At 44.6% G+C, this 18,745-nt stretch overlaps 1 protein-coding gene across 1 annotated transcript in view; it reads right to left on the bottom strand.

Moving 5' to 3' along the window:
* The window catches only part of LOC126130117 (uncharacterized), a 377,494-nt gene that overhangs the window by 205,231 nt on the left and 153,518 nt on the right, over nt 1–18,745 (bottom strand). The window contains exon 3 of the mRNA XM_049915163.1: nt 10,762–10,890. Within this exon, the coding sequence (XP_049771120.1) occupies nt 10,762–10,890 (129 nt within the window). The remainder of the gene's footprint in view (nt 1–10,761; nt 10,891–18,745) is intronic.

The raw sequence follows: 18,745 nt of genomic DNA, 5'->3' as shown, positions 1-18,745 counted from the left end.
ATTTCACTGTACGCCATTTCATTTGATACTAGCAACCTTCCGCCGCTTCACAAGGGTAGCATTAAGTACCTGCGGCCAGATGCCTAGTCTGGCGTAGCTGAGATTTTGTTTACAGGATACTGCATAGGGTTATGGTAAAAACACAGATTTCCGACCGTTGTGGCCGAGCGGTTTTAGGCGCTTTAGTCCGGAACCGCGCTGCTGCTACGGTCGCAGGTTCGAATCCTGCCTCGGGCATGGATGTGTATGATGTCCTTAGGGTAGTTAGGTAAAAGTAGTTCTAAGTCTAGGGGACTGATGACCTTAGATGTTAAGTCCCTTGGTGCTTAGAGCCATTAAAATACAGATTACAACATCAAGTAACTGAAGATCAACACTTTCAGATAACTTAAACGATATAAGCGGCACGCGACAGTTCTCAGGGTGCTCCAATGTTACCTGTTCCGTATTTAATTGGCGTTTGCAGTGACATCTCGTGGCAAAAATGGTACCTGCGAGCTATCGCGCCACCCAGCGTCAGTTCGGCCAGAGAATGGCCACACGCTGGCCGTCCGGCTGCAGTGTCAGTCCATTGTCAGCTAAATTTTCTGTGTGAACTTTTTCCGCATTTCCCACTGTAGGAGAGGCTTTCAATTAGTAATGCAACACCTTTCTTCCCGGCCAGTTTCGGTTGAAAAATTCTGAATTTGTCGTGGGACATCGTGGAATGTCCCACATCAGTCCCTACAGTTTCATAGTTCCGGCATGTGATGGCGCTTTGCGTAGCCTTCAAAATGGAGTCTGTAATGGGCCTGCGTTCCAAGCAGAGAGCTGTGACTGAGTTTCTTTTAGTGAGTCGTTGGGCAAGGGGCCTGTCATCATCGCAACAAGGTCGTGAAAACCTGCCGGATCTCTCGCGTGCCGGCACGCTGTGACTCTTGCATCGCTGGAACGGGTGGACACTCTCGTTCGATGCGATATTGCAGTGCCTTTGCTGGCCAGAAGTACGATGCAATGTTCCTTCGGATACGAATGCATGTCCAAAGGAACATTGTATCCTACTTCTCCACAACAGAGGTACTGCAATATCGTATTTATCCGCCGACATCGGGCAGGCGTCTTTCAATCAAAATGTCTCCCCTGTATGGTATAAATGGTTCTTTATTTGCGAAACCATTAACACCTGCCAACCTAATTTTTCGATACCGTAGATTAATGAATATTTTTCTACGTAATGTCTCATATTTTTCACTCTATTCAAATTTGGTTTCATTTTTATATGTAGGTACGTCGATATTTTGAGATGTTGAAATCGATATATTATCTGGTGTTATCTTTGAGGCTAGCTTGTGACTTTTGGCGCGGAAGCGTACAGAGTAGTCAAGTTTTTGTGTTGAATATGAACAGTCTTGACTTTGTGTTGGAAATGAAAACATGAGTTTGACTTGTGGACAATGAAAAATGTTGTGAGTTTTATTAAGTGCAGTAACGGTTGCGTAATTGTATGATGAAGTAATGTGTTGAACATGCGAAAGTATAAGAAGTTTAATAAATGTGAATTTTTGTGAAAAATTGTCTTCGTAAGTTCTTAAAGACGGCGTAATTAACATGCGAGTGCCTTTCGCACCAGCAGCGACAGTCACGCCACCTAGACAAAAATTTTAATTACGAGCCAAAGCCAGAGCGAGATCGTCGTTGGATTGTAAATACAAGATAACTGATATTATTGTTAAATTTCTTCAGTGACTGTAATCAATTGATGTACCAATACCTGCCACATTAAAGATCTTCTAGTTGCGCAATAAAAAGATCTTACTTTGAGTGCGCGGCGCGATAAATTTTTGAACCAATTAACTGTTAGTGGAGGTATTGTTATAATGGGAATACACATAATGGATGGTGCGAGTACAGGTTGCAGACACATGGTTGATAACATATAGAAGTTTGGGTCTGGTCGTGAATCATGCTCGGATAGCCTAATGGTAATGCGATCAATAGCGATAAGTGGGAAATCCGGGTTCGAGTTCCGGTCCGGCACAATTTTTCGTTGCTGTCATTTCATTATATAGCTGATGGTTGTCCATATTTCGTGTACTCTCGTGCGAGGTGATAGACGTATCACAGTCAAACATCTCGGCGCTCAACTGGACGTCTGAGAAGTATGCACATCTGAAAGTAGCTCACAAAACTTCATTCAACTGTACTTCCCCATGCACCGTACAGCACGGATCTCGCACCCTCCGCCTTCCAACTGTCTGACCTAGTAAAATATGCACTCAGCGGAGAGCAGCACGTGGATGATGTGGAGGTTACTGATGCAGCAAGGGGTTGGCCCCGACGTCGACCACTAGTGAGGTATCACACAGACATACAAGTTCTCCCAGTACGGCGGCGTAAGGCTGACGCACTCAACAGAGATTATGTTGGAAAAAAGTGTTTTGGAGCCAAAAGAGCGGGGAAAATATCGTGTATTTGGATCTTGAATTAAACCAGCTTGCTTTCAGAAAAAAATGTTGCATTACTTTTTGAACGCCTCCCGTAACATCGCTATGAAGCACTCTCTCTCTAGCAACATTTGTAGGATGCACTCTCCGCCATAAAACATTGGTATGAAGCACCCTCTGTCACGCAACATCTGTACAAAACACCCTCTACCACACAACATCGGTTCAAAGCAGTCTCCGCCACACAACAGTGGTACGAAGCAACCCCTGCAACACAACATTGGTACGAAGCACCCCATGCCACGTAAAGTCGCATGACTGCAGGACCACGCTGAGCGAACCGTCACGATTCGAAGGCGTTCTTCCATTCACATGTAGACGGCAATGATATCGTTTCCGCAGCGAAGGGGGCCTTTAGTAATCCGTTATACTTAAGCCAATTAGCACGAAATGTTATAAATTGAATACACATAACTTCCTCCTAAATCAGTCTACTCATTAGCAAAAACAGTAGGCTTATCAAAATCCCTACAACTATTCTTGAGACTATCCCGAACATACCAACAGAACCGCCGTGGGGAACTTTATTTTAAATATGTATTTCGCATATACACTGTCGAAAAAAAAATCTCAACACTCAAAAATAATTAATGAGGAATAATGACATTTTTGGAACAAATTTGTATTGGTAACATATTTAGATGATTAACATTGCATGTTGACAGGTTAATTTTAGCGAGAGATAAGTGATCGCATGTGTGAAACGCTGGTACATTAATACACAGTGTAACCGCCAGAATGTTGAATGCAAGCATGCAAACGTACATGCATTGTGTGTGCAGGTGCCGGATGTCAATTTGTGGGATGGACCTTCTTGGCTATTGCATTTGGTCGGTCAATACAGGGACAATTAATGCTGTTTATGGATGAGGCTAGAGTTGTCGTCCGATGGTGTCCCGCACGTGCTCGATTGGAGACAGACCTACTAATAGAGCAGACCAAGGCAAAATGTCGACACCTTGCAGAACATGCTGGATTACAACAGTACTAAGTACGTGAGCGTTATCCTGTTGGAAAACTCCCCCTGGAATTCTGTTCATGAATGGAAGCACAGAAGGTCGAATCACCAGAATGACGTACAAATTGCCGTCGAATTGCGTGGCTTAACCACGATAGTGCTCCTGCTGTCAGACAAAATCGCACCCCAGACCATTACTCCAGATGTAGCTCCAGTGTGTCTAGCATGCAGACAGGTAGGTTGCAGGCCCTCAGCTGGCTTCCGTCTAACCAACACATCGCCATTACTGGCACCGAGGCACAACCAGCTTTCATCGGAAAACGCTACAGACCTTCACCCTGCTCTCCAATGAGCTCTCGATTGACAACACTGAAGTCGCAAATGGCGGTGCTTTGGTGCCAGTGGAATGCACGGTAGAGGGGTGTGTACACTCCTGGAAATGGAAAAAAGAACACATTGACACCGGTGTGTCAGACCCACCATACTTGCTCCGGACACTGCGAGAGGGCTGCACAAGCAATGATCACACGCACGGCACAGCGGACACACCAGGAACCGCGGTGTTGGCCGTCGAATGGCGCTAGCTGCGCAGCATTTGTGCACCGCCGCCGTCAGTGTCAGCCAGTTTGCCGTGCCATACGGATCTCCATCGCAGTCTTTAACACTGGTAGCATGCCGCGACAGCGTGGACGTGAACCGTATGTGCAGTTGACGGACTTTGAGCGAGGGCGTATAGTGGGCATGCGAGAGGCCGGGTGGACGTACCGCCAAATTGCTCAACACTTGGGGCGTGAGGTCTCCACAGTACATCGATGTTGTCGCCAGTGGTCGGCGGAAGGTGCACGTGCCCGTCGACCTGGGACCGGACCGCAGCGACGCACGGATGCACGCCAAGACCGTAGGATCCTACGCAGTGCCGTAGGGGACCGCACCGCCACTTCCCAGCAAATTAGGGACACTATTGCTCTTGGGGTATCGGCGAGGACCATTCGCAACCGTCTCCGTGAAGCTGGGCTACGGTCCCGCACACCGTTAGGCCGTCTTCCGCTCACGCCCCAACATAGTGCAGCCCGCCTCCAGTGGTGTCGCGACAGGCATGAATGGAGGGACGAATGGAGACGTGTCGTCTTCAGCGATGAGAGTCGCTTCTGCCTTGGTGCCAATGATGGTCGTATGCGTGTTTGGCGCCGTGCAGGTGAGCGCCACAATCAGGACTGCATACGACCGAGGCACACAGGGCCAACACCCGGCATCATGGTGTGGGGAGCGATCTCCTACACTGGCCGTACACCACTGGTGATCGTCAGGGGACACTGAATAGTGCACGGTACATCCAAACCGTCATCGAACCCATCGTTCTACCATTCCTAGACCGGCAAGGGAACTTGCTGTTCCAACAGGACAATGCACGTCCGCATGTATCCCGTGCCACCCAACGTGCTCTAGAAGGTGTAAGTCAACTACCCTGGCCAGCAAGATCTCCGGATCTGTCCCCCATTGAGCATGTTTGGGACTGGATGAAGCGTCGTCTCACGCGGTCTGCACGTCCAGCACGAACGCTGGTCCAACTGAGGCGCCAGGTGGAAATGGCATGGCAAGCCGTTCCACAGGACTACATCCAGCATCTCTACGATCGTCTCCATGGGCGAATAGCAGCCTGCATTGCTGCGAAAGGTGGATATACACTGTACTAGTGCCGACATTGTGCATACTCTGTTGCCTGTGTCTATGTGCCTGTGGTTCTGTCAGTGTGATCATGTGATGTATCTGACCCCAGGAATGTGTCAATAAAGTTTCCCCTTCCTGGGACAATGAATTCACGGTGTTCTTATTTCAATTTCCAGGAGTGTATTATAGCTGTCCTTGAAATTATCTACATGTAACAGTTCGTTGAGCCACTGTGGTGCCAGATGATGCTCATATTGCTGCTACTGATGCGGTACGATGCGCCAGAGCCATACGCCGGACACGGTAGTGACACGTGGCCGTCGGAGGCCGGTCTTCTTGCCACCGTACATTCTCGTGACCTCCGTTTCCGGCTACAGTGTACAGTAGCTACGTTCCTGCCAAGTTTTTCTGCACTATCGCAGAAGGAACATCCAGCTTCTCGTAGCCCTATTATATGACCTAGTTCAAACTCTGTGAGCTGTTGATAACGACGTCTTTGTCGCCTAGAGGCATTCTCGACTGTCAATCAGCTCACCACGTCTAATCTCAAAGGTAACTAACACTCACGATCGTTACAGTGTGTCTCTAAAGCAAACCTGATTTGCAGCCTCATATTGGCGCTAGTAACGTCACTCTTATGCAACTGACGCGAAATTTCATTTATGTCGCATTACTCGTGGGTGATGTTTCAATTTTTTTCTGTCAGGGTATTTATTTTCTGCTGCGGAAACATCGCACATGATGCCGTAGTAAAAGATGTATAAGGTTTCTCGCTTCAAACACCTCATTTTTTTATTTATATCACTACAAGTAACACCAGGAAACAATATTTAGAACGAAAATCCTTATGAATTTATGGTAACATGCCTCTGAATCGGGAAGTGCTCAGAGTACATTTGAGGAGTCAACATAAAGCTATCTTCTGCACTTTATAACCATAACGCGATTTACAACAGGATGAAAACAGTGAAATAGTCGTTATGACTTATGCAAGTGGTGATCCGCAAATTGTAAGTGTTTAATTGACGACGTAGCGACGTAGATGCTGAGTGAACAAAAAAATTATTATCAGTTCACATCACACATGTCGTCATCAGCTGTTATAAACCGTCAGCCCAGAATACTTAACGATACTACGTAGTCACTAATAGAACATAATATGAGGATTTCTGTGATGGTCATAATCCACCACAGCTGTGATAAACACATTATGCTAATCCTCATAACAAACCACACCCATTATTGTAGTCAAGGGCCAAATAAGCATATGCTCAGCAGAACAAGGACCAAATGAGCATGTACTCTGCAGAGTGCTCGTGCTTCAAGGGCAGCTATATTATGCTTGTGAAATGCCCATATACCTTATGTGAACTTGATGAGTGCGACGATCTTCTACCACTGTTCGCTATTATTGTTTGATCTGCTGGAGTGCTGCTGATTTAAGGCACGTTCCGCTGCATGCGGAATACATTTGAGTCTCTCTTAAAGTCCATACACTGGCAGTTCGATTGGCACTAAACCTTTTTCGGTGACGTAGATTTCAAGTAGACTATAGCTGCAGTTTCCCCAGAGTGAAACACACTTAACGACCACAGGCGTGGGAGGGGGGGGGGGGGGGGTCTGGATTGGCGTTTGTTGAAGCAGACAGTATTCGTCAGGCATCACCACATGCTATGCACTGACAGTACTCTCACCAGCGACTGCTTCACCAGTTGTTTTCCAACAACGCTCTTCGACAAGTGACCAGAAATGATCATCATTTCGCCGCATCACACGCGTCCCTCCTTTTAACAGTATATCCATTTATCTATCATGTTTCCAGCTATAAATTAGTAGATTTTAGTTGACTTGCAACTCTGACGTAGGAGCTGCCTAACAGACAATGGAACTCAACGTTTCATCTCAGGAATACATTCATAGAAAGTGTCTTTTGATGTCATGAGTAAACGCTTTTGTAGCACCACCAGTTGGCTGAAGCAAATATGATTTGTGGTCATGTAAAATTGTGTTATTGTTGATTCTTCTTCTTCTTCTTGAATTTGAAGTATAGGCTAGTAAGTCCATACTTCAAAGTCTTCTTCCGAGCACCTGCAAAGACATGCGCTCTTCTCGGTTCGGCAAAGAACGATCTCGGACTATGGAGGTCAGGAATCTACAGAGTATCTTAACGGCGCGGCAAAGGCTACATTGGAGAGCCAACGCGCGCATTACGTGAAATATGCGTCGAAGATGATCCCCACACTCACCTTCCGCAGCTTAGTAAGTCAGCCACAGCTCAGCATTGTATTTCCACAGGACAATCTAAGGATTATTCTGGCATGGAAATCTTGACCTTGACGAGATCCTTCTGGGATTCAGTTATTAAGGAATCGGTGGAAATACGTTTGGTGGAAGATGATATTAATCGTGATTGCGGATTTCAACTGGATAACGCCATGGAACCGGTGACTTCATTAATTTCTCCCGAAAGAAAATACTTTATAACTAAAGACAAGTCTAGCGACAATTAATTTTATTAATTTTGACATCTGCACTTCAAGTCTGTGTCCGCGCATTCCGACAGAGAGCACTCATGTAGTATCACCATTACGCACGCGCCTGCGCGCCACAGATGGAGCAATATTCGCAGAGGGGGCGGAATTCGTCAGAGGTCGAACATGTAGCGTCTGCCTTCAGGCATGCGTCTTCGCGCCGAAATTTGGTGTAAAATTAGCAATGTGAACTAGCAATCTCCAGTGTAAAACACTCACCTGAGGATGGCTGAATGGTTGTCAGCCGAAATATCGTGACAAGAAGTCGACGTAATCCGACTGCAATCCCGAAACTTCATTGATTTGTTTTTTTTTTGTTAGCAGGTAAAGGCGCTGTACATGTACGTGGTCCTGGCACCCACTGAAATCCCCTCGCCACAGTAAAATAACGTAGTATGCTGCTAGAACAGTCAAATCAAAACAGTGCAACCCATCCACATTTTATTAGGGGGTTAAATTTATTTCATATTTTATTTTTCTGCTTTGACAGTACGCTACGGTTCTGTGGCGATAGGATTTCAAAGTGTACTAGTACTGAACTCACTCACTCACTCACTCACTGGTCATACCGGACTCGAGAGTCCATTACCGCAGCAACGTATTTTCGCCATGTGTCCCTGTCTTGGGCTATTTCCTTCCATTCACCTTCAATACCTAGGCTCCTCAAATCAGCCTTCACATTATCCTCCCATCTACGCCTCGGTCTCCCCACAGGACGTTTTCCCTCTAAGTGCCATACCAGTACTCTGCGCGCTGCCCTGTCTTCATTCGTTCGAGCTACGTGACCCGCCCATCGCAGCCTACGCGATTTAATAATACTATGTCAGGGCTTGAATAGAGTTCGTGAACCTCTTCGTTACGCAGTTTTCGCCCTCTCCGCTAATGTCATCCCTTTTTGCTCCGAAAATTTTCATCAAAATTTTTTCAAACACTCGAAACGGCTTTTCATTTTGCACAATGAGAGACCAAGTCTCACTCCCATACAGCATAACTGGTAAAATAATAGTTTTGTATATTCTAATATTTAAATTTCTAGACAATATCCGAGATGAAAGTAATCTATTCAGTGAGAAGTAGCACGCATTTCAAGCCCGTAATCTCTTCTTCAGTTCGGATTCAATCTCATTTCTCGAGGTGATGTCCACGCCTAGATACTTACATGTGTTCACTTTTTCCAACAGCATGTCTCGAACTCTTAACATTTCCTGATCTACATCTGTTGGCATACTAGTAGTAACCAGGTATTTAGTTTTGTCTTCACTTTTCCTTAGACCTACATCTTCTCTAGCCTTGATTAACGCATGAACTCAAACAAAAATTGATCACATAACAGTTTTTTAGGCTGATACTAAAAACTTTATAGTGCCCCATGCAGTTGTTGATGATTTTATCCTCCTCGTTACAACCTTTTTGCTGGTCTGAGGAATTTCATTTCTGATGCTTTCAATTGCTTAAGATCTTTTATTACCATTACCCAACATTCCGCTCCATACAAGGTAAAAATTGCTTTTCTTTGTACAGTTATCCTCTATATATAAGCTATTTCGCAGCGAAGGTACTTGGACTTTTACACTTGCTCCAGTGTGTTATCATAACACAGAACTACGTGGGTGGTCTGATAAGTCTGGTAAAAAAAGAAAGAAAAAATATTTGTTTCGAAAACAACTCGCTTTACTTCTCGGCATTGACTCTTTTGAGGGATATGCACTTCGTCCAGCGATCCTCAAGCTTTGTCATCCCATCGCAAAAACAGAGTTTGTCAAACACTGTAAAATAGTCGTTGACTGCAACTACCACTTCCTCATTTAAAGAAAATTTCTTCTTAGGAAGCCGAAGTGGCAGGTTAGGGAACAGGAAGAAGCCACCTGGGGCTAAGTCTGGTGAATAGGGTGAATGAGTTACCAACGCAAAGCCCAATTCACGCAATTTCGGCTTTGTTGTAGCAGATATATGGAATGGCGCCTGGTGAAAGAGCATTTTTTTGAGTGCCAATCTTCGTCTTTTTTCAGCCAACGCAAGTTTCAAACGACCCAACATTGAAGCACAATACGGTCGAGTTATGATTCTGCCATTGTCCAAGCAATCTATGAGGATTATTTCTTAGGGATCACAAAGAAACAGTGGCCATCACCTTACCAGCCAAAATAATGGTCTTTTGTCATTACTTTAACTGCAGTTTTGATTCCATGTGTGTAATGGTGGATACAGGTTTCATCAACAATCACAAATTGGCGTAAAAAGTGTTGCGGACTGCGATTAAACATCGCCAGACATTGTGCCGAAATGTTTTGCCAGATGTTCTTTTGGTCGACTGTAAACAACGACAGCACCCATCTAGCACACAGCTTCTGCACAGCCAACTCTCCGTGCAGGATATTATACACTCGCTCAGTTGAGATGCCTACAGTCTCAGCAATCTCACGAATTATTATTCGGCGTTCTTGTATTACAGCCGGCCGAAGTGGCCGTGCGGTTAAAGGCGCTGCAGTCTGGAACCGCAAGACCGCTACGGTCGCAGGTTCGAATCCTGCCTAGGGCATGGATGTTTCTGATGTCCTTAGGTTAGTTAGGTTTAACTAGTTCTAAGTTCTAGGCGACTAATGACCTCAGAAGTTGTGTCCCATAGTGCTCAGAGCCATTTGAACCATTTTTTTCTTGTATTACAATGTCATGGATGTTGTCAGTGGTTTCCTTAGTGGAGACTACAATTGGACGGCCAGAGCGCGCTTCGTCATCGGTGGTTATCTGACCACGATTAAATTCATTAACCCAAAAGTAAATGGTCTTCAGTGATGGTACAGAGTCCTCGTAAACGTCATCCACTTTTGATTTGTGCGTCAGTACAACCCTTCAAATGAAAATGTTTAGTAACAGCACGAAACTTCGTTTTCTACATTTTTCAGTCGCATTTGACACACTGATCAATTCAGATGGCTGTCAATAATTAATTGTACTGTGTACATTGTTGAAATTCCTTGTACGATTCATAGATAATCAAGCTTATCAAGCACGAAGGCGCGACAATACTGTACTATTCTTTGCCGGAAGGTTACCAGACTTATCAGAGCACCCTCGTACGCTGGCTTTAGTCGTTGACGTGTACAGACAGTGCGGTGCTGACCAGCGCGACTTGCCCCTGCAGGGAGTCGGGGCCACGCCCCCCCACCAGCAGCGCAGCCGTCGCGCCCACGATGCGCCCCAAGGCCCGCGCTGCCCGCTGCAGCACCGTCACAGACTTCACGCCCATTCTCTGGAACAAAGAGTAGTACACAGTGGAACAAATATTACATTTTTGATAATTTTGCAGAAATTACACTACTGGCCATTAAAACTGCTACACCAAGAAGAAATGCAGATGGTAAACGGGTATTCATTAGACAAATATATTATACTAGAACTGACATGTGATTACATTTTCACGCAATTTGGGTGCATAGATCCTGAGAAATCAGTACCCAGAACAACCACCTCTGGCCGTAATAACGGCCTTGATACGCCTGGGCATTGAGTCAAACAGAGCTTGGATGGCGTGTACACGTACAGCTGCCCATGCAGCTTCAACACGATACCACAGTTCATCAAGAGCAGTGACTGGCGTATTGTGACGAGCCAGTTGCTCGGCCACCATTGACCAGACGTTTTCAATTGGTGAGAGATCTGGAGAATGTGCTGGCCAGGGCAGCAGTCGAACATTTTCTGTAACCAGAAAGGCACGTACAGGACCTGAAACATGCGGTCGTGCATTATCCAGCTGAAATATAGGGTTTCGCAGGGATCGAATGAAGGGTAGAGCCACGGGTCGTAACACATCTGAAATGAAACGCCCGCTGTTCAAAGTGCCGTCAATGGAGGTGACCGAGACGTGTAACCAATGGCACCCCATACCATCATGTCGGGTGATACGCCAGTATGGCGATGACGAATACACGCTTCCAATGTGCGTTCACCGCGATGTCGCCAAACACGGATGCGACCATCATGATGCTGTAAACAGAACCTGGATTCATCCGAAAAAATGACGTTTTGCCATTCGTGCTCCCAGGTTCGTCCTTGAGTACACCGTCGCAGGCGCTCCTGTCTGTGATGCAGTGTCAAGGGTAACCGCATCCATGGTCTCCTAGCTGATAGTCCGTGCTGCTGCAAACGTCGTCGAACTGTTCGTGCAGATGGTTATTGTCTTGCACATGTCCCCATCTGTTGACTCAGGGTTCGAGACGTGGCTGCACGATCCGTTACAGCCATGCGGATAAGATGTCTGTCATCTCGACTGCTAGTGATACGAGGCCGAAGGACCCATCACGGCGTTCCGTATTACCCTCCTGAACCCACCGATTCCATATTCTGCTAACAGTCATTGAATCTCAACCAACGCGAGCAGCAATGTCGCGATACGATAAACCGCAATCGCGATAGGCTGCAATCCGACCTTTATCAAATTCGGAAACGTGATGGTACGCATTTCTTCTCCTTGCACGAGGCATCACAACAACGTTTCACCAGGCAACGCTGGATAACTGCTGTTTGTGTATGAAGAAATCGGTTGGAAACTTTCCTCATGTCAGCACGTTGTGGGTGTCGCCACCGGCGCCAACCTTGTGTGAATGCTCTGAAACGCTAATCATTTGCATATCACAGCATCTTCTTCCTGTCGGTTAAATTTTGCGTGTGTAGCACGTCATCTTCGTGGTGTAGCAATTTTAAAGGCCAGTAGTGTATTTTTTACAGAATAAAAAAATTTATTTATTTATTTAATGAAACAATTCATTGCCAACATTTTTGAATAAAAAAATAATTTGACATCTAATAAATAATTGAATTTACGATTCTAAAAAAGACTCTGCAAATTGTTGACTGTGTACCATGTGCAATACATGGTGAAACAGTTATGACTTTTTTCATTGTTAATAACTGAATAGCGTAGATCACACATAAAACGAAAATATATGGGGTGTTCATTTGAACTGAAGACACTGAAACATCTCGAAAACTACACATCGGATCAAAAATAGTTTCAATTCAATTTTTTTGCCTCGGAGTGAGACATCCAATGATACCACACTCGAACCCCACCCCACCCTGTGCGTGGGTGGGGGGAGGGGGAAGGTCAACTTGAAATCTTCAGTAGGAACCACCGTTTCTTATTACAGATTGCGATTCTACAGCAAAATCTACATACGTTTTGCCTGAAGCATTTTCTTTGTTCCGCCACAGATGGCGCTGGAATCGGAGCAATAGAAACGGCTACGGCTACACAATTGTAATTTGCGACACGCTACTCAGTGGCCCCTTAATATCGAATGGCGCGTGCGACCCCACCAACATTGAGCCATGCCGGCTCGTATCGATTGATCGATTGGGTCGGCATGGTGTGATCTTTGGGCTCGGCCGTTTGACGTGGCTTTTGGCCGCGACGGGCGTGTGGCGCTAGAAAGGGAACAGCCGGAGAGCCGCGCGGCGCGTGAGAATCGGAGGGGAGCGTGGTTGAGCAGGCCGGGGCACGACGCAGAGACTGTGGTGTGTTTGACACGTTTGCAAGATCGAACCTGACTTGTAGTGTGGGTACTGGACTCGGCCACATTACCCGAATCGAGTCGTGCGGCTCTGATTTGGATCTGTAAAGGATTTTATAAAAGATTTGGTGAGAATTGCTTGTCATGTTTTTGGTGCGCATATTATACTGATCCTTGCTTCCCAAGTATCAGCACCATGACTGGAAACTGTTGTCTTGCCAACCAAAAGGTCCCCTCTATTTAGTGCTGTATAAGAAAACAAATGTTATTGTGCTTGGTTAAAGGTTTATCTGGATTTTGTGATGTGATACAGTCCGAGTAGGCGAGGTGTATTAATTGGTAGTATTGCTGTTCGGAGTGACGGACGGCGTAAGCCAGTATGGTGAAAGTGTAATACTTTTCCTGGTACAGTGAGCCGTGTGGACGTTGTTATAGTTCGTTCAAATCACAGGCTTAACATTGAATCTGTACGTTCTGTGTTATCTAACTGCATTACTTGTTCACTCGTAAACTGTGAAATGGTAGCCTTACTTGAGTGTTTAAGTTTATCAGTATCCTGTGAAGGGGTAATTTAAATGAGCTCCCCAGTTTCAGTGAGCTTATGTTGACCTACTAGTGTCGTTTAAATTTCTAAGCTGACTTGATATTATGCTATTCACCCTCGTCCTTTAAGGTTACGTCAAGGGCATTAGTTATTGATTCACCCTTGACTATTTTGTTTCAATGTTCGTGAAATAGGCTGTTATTTTATACATCTTAGTTATTTTACGTTTGAGGAATTAATGTTTTCTGTTTTCTCCCCCCCCCTTTTCTCTGAAATTGTATAGTAGCACGGGCTCTAAGACCTTTTCTTCCAGTGTGTTATAGTGTACTGTGTGCGGCACCCTGTCCAGCTCGCCCGCTTGCTGTGGGTTCTGGGTCTAGCCGCCTCTGGTCTGAGTCCAGTGTCCCAGTGTCGCCCCCCCCCCCCTTCTGCTACTCGAATTTGCCCGTGCCTATGTGACGTCACCTGTTTTGAAAATGTGTCACGAAGGGGTGTATCTGTTGGTATTTTCTTTCGTGTTAAAAATTTTTTGTGATATCCATTATTGGTTAAACTTTATCTCATTATTGTAGTCTCCTTTTGGGAGCTTTACTGTGTACAGAATTTAATTAACTTGCAATTCACTTAATGCTTGGTTAAAGATTAATGTTGTTGTTTGAATAGGGCGATTGCCCGTGCTTGTAAGGATTTTGAATTTTAAAGATAAAATTTTATTTGGCCAAAGAAAAGTTAATAAAAGTGTTGTTGTTATAAACTGTGAATGTTGCTTATGTGACCCGGCCCTCCCGCTCAACATAAATTGGCTGATTAGGGTGGATTAACCATCACAACCATGCTGCGAGGGTAGGACAGGTCAGTATCTCATAAATTCTAATTGTAAACGCCATTCACAACGTTGTATTCCTCCGACATATCGAACAGGGGTCTGCTCGACGAGCTACTGTGGCCGTGGCTCGAGGCAAACGCTACTCTACTTTTCCAGTTAGATAAGAGTTCAAACGTAGTACCACCAACTGCAGTACACTTAGTGATCTACTTTTCAAATGACCGTGCAAAGGACAGAAGCACATCTGCGGGAATGTCAGCAGAGGCGTCTCTGATGCGATCGACCATGCCCTCACGGCCTGTTGACAGTTGATGGTAAATCTTATCTTTTAAATATCCCTACAGAAAGAAATCTGGCGACGTCAAATCTGGCGACCTAGCGGACCAATTAATAGGGCCACCTCGGCCGATATACCGTGCTTCATTTGCGTAATGCGCTGGGCAACCGTCATGCTGAAACTACTACGTTGTCGAACGTCGAGGGCAACATCCTGCAGTAGTACCTGTAGTTTGTATTCCAAACACATTCGATATTTGCGTGCATTCCACGTGCCGTCGATAAAATATGGACCACTAATTTTGTTCCCCATAATGAAACACCATACGTTAACCGACCAAGGACTTTGATGGTCAACTTGTCGTAACCAGTGGGGATTGTCTACGCTCCAGTAATGCATATTATTGCGGTTAACGATACCATGTCTTGTGAATGTAGACTTATCGGAAAATAGGACCTCGCAAGGAACGTGGGAATCAACTGCATTTTTTGACATGCCCATTCACAAAACACTTCCCGGTTATGGAAATCGGTGCCATGAAGTTCTTCATGCAGTGACATGTGGTATGGATCATACTTTCGACGACGCAGTATTATGACGGACATACCGGAATCGCGGTGTAATTGCTGGACGCTTATCCATGGGTTGCGGTGCTCCGCCGCTACTACAGCTATTTCATTAGCTTCTCATGCAACACCTTTGCTTCGTTTCCTTTTGATGATCTGTATGCTATCATCAGACACAAAGGCGTTCAGAACCTCGTAAAAAAACGAACGAGAGCGAGCTTTCTCTGGAAAACGCTCGGCGTACAAGGCAACAGCAACCTCAACATTTCTCCTACATTCTCCGTATCTTTTCAATTTTTTTCTTCTTTGGTTGCAATATTCATCGTCCATTTGCATGTCCATTGGTAGGTGTGCAGACAATAAACACTGCTCAAGTATTGTAATGTTTAGAGGTGCTGTCTGTTCTACGTATGCGCGATACGTGAGCCCAGGTCACAGTGCAGTGTGCACTGCCTGTTACGGTACGTCGTAGATCGCTACACGGCCACTACGGTTCATCGAGTAGTCGTCTGTTCGACATATCGGAGGAATACAACACAGCGAATGGGGTTTAGAAGCTATGAAATGCTGGACTGTCCTACCCTTGCACCATGGACATGAGGTTCCACGTGCCACTGGATATTCAAGGGCCATAGAGTAGCACGTCGTAAATTACTATTGTGTACGCACTTCTATTCCTCCGATTCCAGCGCCATCTGTGGCACAACGAAGACAACGCTTCAGGCAAATCGTATGTAGATTTTGCCTTAGAGTCGTACTCTGCAACAAAAACGGGGGTTCTAATTGAAGATTTCAAAGTTGCCCCCCACCACCCACACACGGAGTGGGGTGTTGGGTCGTGTATGGTATCGTTGGATTGAAATGATAATTTTTTTTGTTCCGCCGTGTACTTTCGCGATATCCAAATATCTTCAGTTAAAATGTTCACCTTGTATATTTTAAATACAATTACAAACATTAAAATACAATAAAGTTTTCTCAGTGAGCATCACGTCGACCAAAGGTGAATGGATAGAGAATATAATTTTATAGTCTCTTGGTAGCCACGGGCAAAGCTGATGGCAAAGTCATTTCAGTGTCGTTTTGTCATACACAAAAATATATCTTATACTTCTGGGAATACAAAACCTGCTACTTTCTTCACTTTTTTTGAAGATATGAGACTTCATATTCATCATCAGCACCTACTGGTGTCAACACTAGTAGGTACAAAAAGTCGATCGTTTGAGAATTTTACCAAACTGTAGTCGACAGTCACAACATCCGGATCCAAAGTAAAACGGTCAAGCGATCTAGTGACTAATTCATGGAACGATACCTCATCTTTATCACTTTGCTCATCACTTTCGCGTGTAGCCCTTTTACTTTCACATTGCTTAATTTTCTGCTTGTCGGCTCTCTTCTCTGATCTATTTCTTCTAAATTTACCCTTTTCCTTAAGTTTTTCCCCCTCGATAGCTGCCTTCTCACGTGTTGCAGTCTGTACGACGCTTCTCCCTTTTGAGTGTCGAGTTGTTTTCCTAGGAGGAGCTTTTGGGAAACCATGAAATTCCTTTGGTGATATATATGATATCCTGGTGCCAGTGTCATCAGTGTATAAACTTCATCTGACTGCCTCAACATTTTGCATATCACCTCCCAAAGGCGTTTGAGGGGTCATACCTTTAAAAATACCCAATAGTGCTATTGGATTAGGCTAACCATCAAAATTTAAGGAGTGGTCCGAAACCGCAGATACAAAAACATCCGACTCATCGAAGATGTTGACATTAACTCGACAAAGTCTGTATCTACTAAAACCAGAAGTTACTGTTGTTAGTGTCAATACCTTAAGAAAACTTTCATCAGCACATTCTACTACCTTATAAATTGTATGGGTCTGATTTTCTCAAAATCCATTAGCCTATACTGTTTCACTGTGTACTGTATAGAAGTGTTTCACTGTGTACTGAAAGACACCATCAACTAAAACGTTAGTTGAGATATATAACCTAGACATCTGCCGTATCTAAAACTAGACATTGCGTATATAAAAGTGTACAACTGATCACAAAATAGCAACTTTCTCTTAGCTGAGTGTATTATGGAAAATATTAAATTTATAAATAGATGTTAATTGTAATTTCTGGCTATCAAAACGATACAATAACACATAAGGCAGAACACAGTTCGCCAAATGTTCGACCATTACAGTCGAAGATGTCACGATAGAGGTCAATGTATAGTGGTATCAAATGAAGAAAAATTGTTACTAGATACATCTGAAATGAAATATCACTGTGTACCACGTTACACTGTGTACTACTCTCCCCTACCACTCTACACTATATATCTCTCCGCTTGTTAGCAACTGCACATGCAATCGGTCTCAGCAAATAAAATCTGATTTTTTATACAGGGTGTCCCAAAAGAAACATCGACAAACTTTGGGGACAGATTCCCTATAGAGAAATAAATAAAAAATGTTTAGTAAACAACGGCTCCAAAACACATACTTCAAGACCTATGAGCAAAAATGGTTCAAATGGCTCTGAGCACTATGGGACTTAACATCTATGGTCATCAGTCCCCTAGAACTTAGAACTAATTAAACCTAACTAACCTAAGGATATCAAACAACACCGTCATCACGAAGCAGAGAAAATCCCTGACCACGCCGGGAACCGAACCCGGGAACCCGGGCGTGGGAAGCGAGAACACTACCGCACGACCACGAGCTGCGGACGCCTAAGAGCACTTCATCATCTTCACCAGAGTGAAAAACATCTCTTCTACTGAACAAGTGCTCATTGCTCTTAAGGTATGCGCTTAAGAGATCTTGTTTACTAGATTTTTATTCTTGTTTTGGTGTAAGGAACGTGTCCATGTCTGCTGATATATTGTCATACAATGACATAATTTTTCAAGGACATTTAGAGGCAAATGTGGCTACTGTCTGCAAGGTGTGTTTATGAAAAGACTTATGAGCAAAGAAGTGCTAAACTTAAACGTCAGGCATAATGCGGCAGTTATTCACGCATCTCAGTGCTTATGAAGTCGTATGTCCTAAACTATGCGTAGTACTATGATATAATTTTCTATGTGCATTTACTGGCATATGGGGATTCTAGCTGCGAAACTGATTGCGAATAGAGTTAGTACCACGGAAGTAATAAATTTAAACGACATACATGATGCGGCAACTTTTTCACGCATCTATTTGTTTATTACATCATAACCTCTTGAACTAAGATAGGTAGGTACTTGTTGCCTGACAGTGATGGATAACTGTACCAAGTTTGGTTGAAAATGGTCTAGTGGCTTAGGAGGTGATATGTAAAACCACACACACACACGCACGCGCACACACACACACACACACACACACAGACACACATTTTTA

The sequence above is a fragment of the Schistocerca cancellata genome, chromosome 1, assembly GCF_023864275.1.
Source record: "Schistocerca cancellata isolate TAMUIC-IGC-003103 chromosome 1, iqSchCanc2.1, whole genome shotgun sequence".
Classification (NCBI taxonomy): Eukaryota; Metazoa; Arthropoda; class Insecta; order Orthoptera; family Acrididae; genus Schistocerca; species Schistocerca cancellata.
This window is presented reverse-complemented; position numbering and strand designations above follow the sequence as displayed.